General features: G+C 53.5%; 1 protein-coding gene across 1 annotated transcript in view; it reads left to right on the top strand.

The window, feature by feature from the left end:
- DHX30 (DEAH (Asp-Glu-Ala-His) box helicase 30) overlaps positions 1-8,140 on the top strand; it is a 31,570-nt gene extending 23,430 nt beyond the window's left edge. The window contains exons 9-19 of the mRNA XM_009323143.1: positions 732-810; positions 1,616-1,720; positions 2,828-3,027; positions 4,080-4,286; positions 4,661-4,742; positions 5,297-5,490; positions 5,573-5,732; positions 6,045-6,202; positions 6,673-6,776; positions 6,948-7,087; positions 7,815-8,140. Of these exons, the coding sequence (XP_009321418.1) occupies positions 732-810; positions 1,616-1,720; positions 2,828-3,027; positions 4,080-4,286; positions 4,661-4,742; positions 5,297-5,490; positions 5,573-5,732; positions 6,045-6,202; positions 6,673-6,776; positions 6,948-7,087; positions 7,815-8,050 (1,665 nt within the window). The 3' untranslated portion in view covers positions 8,051-8,140. The remainder of the gene's footprint in view (positions 1-731; positions 811-1,615; positions 1,721-2,827; positions 3,028-4,079; positions 4,287-4,660; positions 4,743-5,296; positions 5,491-5,572; positions 5,733-6,044; positions 6,203-6,672; positions 6,777-6,947; positions 7,088-7,814) is intronic.
- Positions 8,141-8,426: the final 286 nt, after the last annotated feature.

Consider the following 8,426-nt stretch of genomic DNA (forward strand, 5'->3'; position numbering starts at 1 on the left):
CCTCCAGACATGTACTCTTCGCTGTGGGTAATCTTACTTCAGTTGTGGGTCATGGAGTCACAGAATCATTGAGGTTGGCCGGGACCTCTATAGACATTTTCTAGTCCAGCCTGCTGGCCTAGAAGCTGTCAGCCCCTTTCTCCAGCCTGTAGAGGTCCCTCCCTATGGCTGAGCAACCATCTGGTGTAGCAGCCACTTCTCCCAGTTCTGTATCATCAGCAAACTTGCTGAGAGTGTCCCATTGCCTTCAGGGCAATCTTCCTGTTTCTATTGTGCCTGGGATTTTTACCTGTGCTTTTTAAGTTGGCCTGATAGGTATGTTCCAAACTACTGAGAGATACAAAAGTTGCTGCTCTGTGCCTGGTGGATTTGAAGTCCCAGGTGCATATGGCACAGTTTTGTCCCCAAAAATGTCATGTTAATTTTTGTTACTTGTTAGGTGCTGTTCAGTAGAGGTACACAGATCTCAGATAGCTTCCAAGTCTGGAGAATGGGAAAGGAACTATATATTCTCACTGCACAGCAGAGGAAACTGGCAGCAGTTGTGACCAGAGCAGGTTCCAGATTGAGCCAAAACCAGGCTCCTGAAGTTCCTGGCTCCTAGTCCTGGGCAGGCCGTCCAAGTACAGGCATTTGCTCTCTCCAGAAGATGCTCTGGAAGGCTGTGTGCCTTTCTGCTGTCTGCTAGAATGCCGCTTATTTATCTGTGTGTGTCCTCCTGTTTTATCCAGCAATCAGATGATGAATGTGTCCTTGATCTTGATCTGATCACCGACCTCGTACTCCAGATTGATGCCCACGGAGAACCAGGTAGGTTCTGCCTTGCCCCCTTGCTCTTTCCTTTTGCTGGGGAGAAAAAAGTGAACCCTGCAGAGCCCAGACCCTTTGCAGAGAAAACATGGTGCTGAGCTGACTTCTGCAAGGCCACCTTGAATTCCTGTTGAACTGAATGGTCTCAAGTAGCGTGGCATGAGCTAATTCTGAGTCTTTGGCTAAGATAACATCTGAGCCCTCGGTGTCTCAGTCTTAGTGTCCTGAGATACAGCTGTTCTGGGGTGAAGGGCAAGACTTGTCTGTGCTCCAGCTTTTGCAACCTTGTGCTGCACAATTTAGTTGTTTTTCTATATTGGAAACCCATCCCTGTTAAATATGTCTGCCTGGGAGGTGATCTTTTTGTGAAGAAGGCAGGAGTCTCAGATGACTTCTAAGAGTTTTAAGTGTTTCAAAGCTGGTAGAAGGTATTCACTCTCAAACTACAGGTAGCCTGGCTTCTTTCTGGCTTTAAAGCCTTGCTTTAACCAGCTCACAGAAGCAGATACAGCATAGCAGGTATGAAGTCTAGATGAACGTTCCCCTGGGTCTGACTTCCCATAATGGCTCTATCTGTCATTTGTTCACGATAAGTATGATGCAGGTTTCCTTAGCGATCAGCTGGCAGGGGGCATCACAGACCAGGGCCCTGCTTTTCTTTGGGTTTCTTGGGCTGAAGGTTGCTGTGGACTGGGGGGAATAATGGGTGTCCCTTCTGTGCAGCAGAAGCAGTTTCTGTGTCTCCAGCTGGGGGAAAGTGCTTGGATTTCGAGGTCGCTTGTTCTTAACTCTTGCTCTGTTTCAGGTGGGATCCTCTGCTTCCTCCCTGGTTGGCAGGAAATCAAAGGAGTGCAGCAGCGCCTGCTAGAGATGCTTGGATCTCAGAACAGCCGGTACCTCGTCTTACCAGGTGAGATGGCAGCGCCAGACCTTTTCTCCCCAGAATTCAGGAGAATGGACAGGCCGACTGACTTGATGAGCCCCTTCAGCTGTTGCACTCTGATACAGAGCAAGCTTGTATGCTCTGGTGTACGTACCTGTTGTGTAATTGTGCGTGTTAAGCACAAATAACTCCTCCTAAGAGAGGCCATCCAAACCTGTATGTGAGCAAAGAGACTGGCTTCCTGTTTGCCTCCAGCAATTCAGAATTAGGCAAGGAGGAAACTACTAAATTCTGCATTGCTGTAGCTGCATGCTGAGCCTACGTAGAAAAGATCTTCAAGACCTGTTTTGTGGGATGGGGATGTACTCTGTAGCTCAGCTTTGATTACTGAATTTAAGGTTCTTTACCCCAGGAGGGAAATTTATAACAAAAGCCGGTATTACTCTGCAAGGCTGTAAGATTTTTGGGGTTGGTTTGTTTGGGGTTTTTTTGTTTGGGTTTTTTTTTTTAACAGTCTTCCCTATTCAGTGTCAAATAAGGCCAGCCAGGAGCACAACTCTGAGCAGCTCAGTTGCTAATAAATGCAGGTGGTGTTTTGTGAAAACTGCATGTTCTTGTGCTCCCCTGCTGTTCTGTGCGGTTGCTGGGAATTTTTCCACATCACTGATCTGTAATAGGGCAAATATGTGATATAGAAGAGTAACAGGCCCTTGCTGATTACCATTTTTGACCAAGTGAAACCAAATGACAATGAGGATACCCCATCCCCCTGCCCCATAGGTCTTTCGAAAAGGGGGAGGCACAGAACTGGGCTGTGGGAGGGACTGGGATGACTTCTTGGGGCCCAGGGATATTCTGGTGGTGCCATTAGCCTCTCTGGGATGGGAGGTGATCAGAGCTCCTGCTGATGTTGAGCCATAGGTTGAAGCAACTGAAATGAGGCCTTCCCTAATGAAGTGTGGAAAATTTTTCCTGCGGTCTGGCTGGTGGGAAACTGCTGACAATGACCATCAGTATTACAAGTGGTGTCCCCATCCCTGTCCTCCATTTCTGGAAGCGGGAGGTGATGGTACAAGAGGGCTGAGAATCTCTGCCCACCCTGGCCTTGTGCTGCAAAGCAGCTCAGCAGGGCAGGACTGACTGTTTTTTATCTCCTCCGCCACTCCAACATCCCCATGATGGACCAGCAAAACATCTTCCAGCGGCCTCCACCTGGCGTCAGGAAGATCGTCCTGGCCACCAACATCGCTGAGACCTCCATCACCATCAATGACATTGTCCACGTGGTGGACAGTGGCACGCACAAGGAGGAACGCTACGATCTAAAGACCAAGGTACTGATGCTTTCTCGCCTCTGAGTGCATTTGGGATATACTGGAGCTAATGGATGTTTTCAGAGCAACATTTGAGATGCCATTAATTGGATGATAGAGCTGCTTCCCCTTTGGCCCTTGGGGCACTGGCACTGTGTCCCTGTTTGGGGACAGAGTGACTCATCATTCAGAGAGTGTTTGCCTTTACCAAGTTCCCAGCCAGGCTCCCCATCGACTTCTGCTGAACAGGCAAAAGTCTGGTGTCTTTAAAGAAATTTAAGGCAAATCCTGCTCCCTTCCCATCTCTCTGTTGTACCATCTAACATCTGTAGCTTTTCCATTTGCTTTCTGCCTTTTTCTATGATTTCATCATAAACTGCTCTTGTTTGAAGCTATCTTGACCCCAATGCTGTAGCTTGTTAGTCAGCTTTAAGGGGGGGCGCGGGTTTACGCTGCTCTCGGGCCATGTTTCTGGCAGCGCTGGGCCCTGTGAAGGCTTTTGTGCGTATACCTTCATAACAGCGTGAAGGCCGCTGTGCCACTGTTGCTCTTGGAAGAAGGGATTCTGGCTACACACTGCTGCCCCTTCCCCTCCCTGTGCTAGAACATCTTGTAGGGCCAGGTGCTGATTCACACCTTGGAACAGTTCTAGCTTAAAAACAACCCGTTTATATTTGCCCAGTTTTAACCCAGTTCATCTCACAGTGCAGACCCTGCCTGTGCTAGCACGCGGCAGGACTGGCATGGGAGAGGCGGGGACCACGCTTCGCTGGCAGCTCCCAGCAGGACAGCGTGATGAGCCCCTGGGGAGCGCAGTGATGTGGAGCCAAGGCAGGTGTCCAGCAGATGGCATCAGGGTCTCATCCATGCACTGAGCAGCTCAGGCCTTCACACTTGCTGCTTGCTAGAGACTGGCATTGCAAGATGCAGGAGAGTGGGAAAGGCTTCCCTTGCCTTTAGCGGGATGGCTGATCAGTCGTGAGGAGTTTCCGAGGTCTGTGGACTGGATGGAAGGCTGCATTTAAACAGGATAGAGCCGTGAGAGCATTCATGCCTAATCCTTCTTCTCCTAGGTGTCCTGCCTGGAAACGGTGTGGGTGTCCAAGTCAAATGTGGTGCAGAGGCGAGGGCGTGCTGGCCGCTGTCAGTCGGGATTTGCCTATCACCTCTTCCCTCGCAGCCGTCTGGACAAGATGCCAACTTACCAGGTTCCAGAGATCTTACGCACCCCACTGGAGAACTTGGTGGTTCAGGCCAAGATCCACATGCCGGAGAAAACAGTAAGCACAGTACATGCCTGCCAGACTACAGCCGACTGAACCAGCAGGATGCGGCCTGCCTGGTGCTAGTTCCAGAGACGCGATTTGACCACAAACATGAGCAGGGAAAACCCAAGATGCTGATGACTTTAGGTCTTGCTTTCCTAAACGCAGTGCTGTCTAGGGAGGTTAAGACCAGGAAATGTATAGATTACAGAGTATGTCTAAAAGACTCTGCAAGAGTGGAGAGGGCTGAGCTCATATCCCTGTAGGCAAACAAAGAGGGAACCGTGTTGCAGTCTGGGGCCCAGCAGTGGGCTCCCGAGGGCTCTCCCACATTCCTGTACGGGAAACATGCCCTTTTTTTCTTTTCCCTTCCCCCTGCTGTGTTGCAGGCAGTTGAATTTCTCTCCAAGGCACTGGACAGCCCTGACATCAAAGCTGTGGATGAAGCAGTGATCTTGCTGCAGGAGATCGGTGAGCTAATGCTGTGTCCTGGTGTGGGTGTGATGGAAACATGTTTGCTGTCTAAAATGGGAAGTGGGAGTTGGCACAGGATCCTGTGGGACAGACTGGGCAGGATTGACCCTAGACAGGGAATGGCAGCTGATAAGGGACTTCCCAAACCGCACACGTTGTGGCTCAGGGGCTGGTGTCATCGGAGGAATTTTGTGATGACATTAGTCCCTACACAGCTTTGCTAAAGAACCGGAGAGAAGCTCTCAATGTTTAAAAAAAGAAAGGGGGGGAGGGCAGAGAAAGAAGAAAAGCTGGGATCTGGAGTTCATAGCTGGCGTCTTGTGGATCGTCATCTGGCTGTTACAGCCTTTTCTTTGGCCTCGGGTCGGTTAGATCTGGGAGGTTCTGGGTGCTTACTGCAGGCACCTGTGCTGTGTGCCTCTTCTGGAGGTAACACCAAATCTTCCAAGCCCAGTAGGCGGGTTCTCCTGGCAGCTCCCCAAAGCCACTGGCCAGCACGTTGGCCCCGCTCGGCGCTAATGGATGTGCCCTCGCGGGCGGCTCTGTTGCAGGCGTGCTGGACCAGCGAGAAGCCCTCACCACTTTGGGCAAACGCCTTGCCCAGATCTCCACAGACCCTCGGCTGGCAAAGGCCATCGTCTTGGCGTCCATCTACCGTTGCCTCCACCCTCTGCTCGTCATCGTTTCCTGCCTCACCCGGGACCCCTTCAGCAGCAGCCTGCAAAACCGTGCAGAGGTGGACAAGGTGAGGAGCCCCTCCTAGAGGAAGGTAGAAAGCAGGTAGGGAAGGGGCTGCCACTTGGCTGACACGTGTGTCTGTCTCCTAGGCCAAGGCTGTTCTGAGCCGGGAGAGTGGGAGCGATCACCTCGCGTTCGTCAGAGCTGTGGCAGGCTGGGAGGAGGTGCTGCGACGCAGAGACAGTCGTGCCAGGGATAACTACCTGCAGGACTATTACCTGTACGGCCCCAGCCTTCGCTTCATCAATGGTGAGTCCCAGAGGCCTGCTTCTCCCCTCTGTCCCCTGAAAAGGCTGAAGCACTGGTGAAGAACAAGGTGAAGAAATGGGGTAGACTGGGCAGGTGACTGCTGGAGTGGGCGCAGGTTGTGGCTTTGGCACTCATGAGTGCAGACGTAGCCCTGTGTGCCAGGGAGGCCACAGGCAGGACAGGTCTCCTGTCCTAGCACCGATGCTGAGCCTCCAAGGCCAGAGCTGGTGCTGCCCTGCTGAGGTTATTTCATTCATGGTGGGGTGAAGGAGAGGGTGAATCTCATTCCCTGGGGCTGTCTCCTCCCTGTAGGCCTTGTCAAGCAGTTCTCTGAGAACCTCTACGAAGCCTTCCTGGTGTCGTCCCCATCTGACTGTACCATGCCCTCGTCCGTATGTAACCAGTACAGCGAGGAGGAAGAACTGGTCAAGGGAGTCCTCATGGCTGGGCTCTACCCCAACCTCATCCAGGTACCGGCTCCCTGCTCTGCCATCACTCTCCTGGGCTTGCTGGTCACTGTGGGTAGCACAGGGAAGCGTCGAGGTGCCACAGATGCTTGTACTCTCTTGGGAGCGTGTGTCCTAGGCAGGCTGCCCGCTTGTGCTTCTGCCTGCTGCTCCCATGCTGTCCCTGGATCCCTCCTCGTGGGGAGTGGTACCCCCGGCCCGCACAGGTCCATGTAGCTTGGTCTGGGAGGAGCCATCGAGGTGGCATCTTCCTTCTCTTGTTTGCTGCCCCTTGCATGGTGTTCAGTGACTGCCAGGTCTGGTCACCCCCACGGATGTACTCTGCTAACACAGTGGAGCTGCTGGAAGTGGAGGAACATACGTGGCCCCCTACACGTAGGAGAGAGAGTTGTGGGGAAAGCCAGGCTGGCTGCTTGTGATGGGGGCAGCGCCTGCTGGTTGTGCAGCCGTTTGAGATGCTCTTCTTGTTTCAGGTGAGACAAGGCAAAGTGACCCGTCAAGGGAAGTTCAAACCCAACAGCTACGCGTATCGGACAAAGGCTGGCACCGTTCTGCTCCACAAATCAACAATCAACAGGTGGGTGATCTATGTACGCCTGTGACCGTGGGAGGGTGGGAACCCCACAGCTTGTACTTCACGGCACCAGCTGGCTGTGCTGAGAACTCCGGCACTGCCTCCGACACGTGTGCCAGTACCGGAGTACAACATGTCTCTGCCTGTGGTTGACGAAGCTGTTCCCCTGTGCAGGGAGGCATCCAAGCTGTACAGCCGCTGGCTAACATACTTCATGGCAGTGAAGTCCAACGGTGGGGTGTTTGTGCGGGACTCCTCCCAGGTCCACCCGCTGGCCGTGCTGCTCATGACTGACACAGATATCCATGTCCGAGGTGAGTGCTGCAGCAGCTGCAGGGCTGACGCGTCCTCTTCTGCCGCTGCGGGCTCCTCCTGCCGCGCCTGACACCCCAGGCACCCCGCGCCTACAGCTGTACCACAGTCTGAGGGGCTGCAGGGTGGCTACCCCTGATCTCTACTATGAGCAGCTCTGCTTCTTCCCTTGGCCAACTATCTTCCCCTGCTTTCTAAGCCTCTTGCTTTGGACTGGGTGTTGCTGTAATGGGGCCACAAAGGCGATGACTTGTGAGCTGTTCTCAGCTGTAGCTCCCCAGGGGGACAAGGGAACCAAGCCACAGGCAGGCTGAGCAAGCAGGCTTGTGCCTGGAGGCTCATCCTTGGGGAATGAGTTGAGCTGGCCTTCAGCCATGGCTGGTGTGTGGGGAGGAGTGAGCCCTTCTCCCCGTGGATGTGTTGCTTTAGCCTGTGGGTTTTTGGCAGGGCTGCAGTTGATCTCTAGCCCTCGAGCTTAGGCGGGCTGTGCAATCAGTCACCTCCTGTGGGAAACAGTGGGAGGATCCCAGTGCGACGGGTCAGAGTGCTGCCTGGCTCTTGCGGGAACTGTTTGGCCCAGTTGAGTCCCTGGACTCTGGGCTAAAATGAGCGTGGGGAGGACCTTGCGCTGCCCCTGGTAACGGTGGTGGAGAGGGCCGAGCGGCCAGCACAGGCTGGAACAGGTCAGCACCATTCCCGCTTCTCACCTCCTCTCTTCTTCCCACTAAGATGATGGCTGGCGAGCGACAGTCTCCCTGACAGACAGTGATCTCCTGGTGCTGGAGGGAGACTCCTACACCATCCGCCTCCTGCGTGATTTCCGTGTGTCGCTCTCCAAGATGGTGGAGACGTGCCTGTGCTATGAGATGGCAGCCATCCCTGGGGACCTGCACCACCAGCACAGCCAGCTGCTCGACATCCTGGTGGATCTGCTCAAAGGCCCTCCTGGCAGCTTTGGCGCTTAGGCAGAGCTGGAGGATTGTGTGGGGACTTGTAATTTGTATAAAGATGTTCACAAATGTTTATTTAAATAAAGTTCTATTTATCCCTTGTGAAGTCATCTCTCTCCATCCTAGAAGATTAATGTTGTCTGAATCTCCTGCTGTCGGCTCCGTGCATGGTCACCGCGTAGGAAGAACCAGCGCAGTACCGCCTGGAATGGACTGGAAGTGCCGATGAACCCTGACGCGAGCTTCGTGGACGCCCACCTCCTCCGCTCTTAACAGCGTCAGTCCCTGAACTGGAAAGCAAGGACACAGCTGCTGCGGGCCGTCCTCTGCCCCATCCCCACAGGGCCGGGCTGGAGCAGCTCTGGTGCCAGAGCTACTCCCGGCTCAAGAG

Source organism: Pygoscelis adeliae, unplaced genomic scaffold, assembly GCF_000699105.1.
Source record: "Pygoscelis adeliae isolate BGI_AS28 unplaced genomic scaffold, ASM69910v1 Scaffold444, whole genome shotgun sequence".
NCBI classification, from domain to species: domain Eukaryota; kingdom Metazoa; phylum Chordata; class Aves; order Sphenisciformes; family Spheniscidae; genus Pygoscelis; species Pygoscelis adeliae.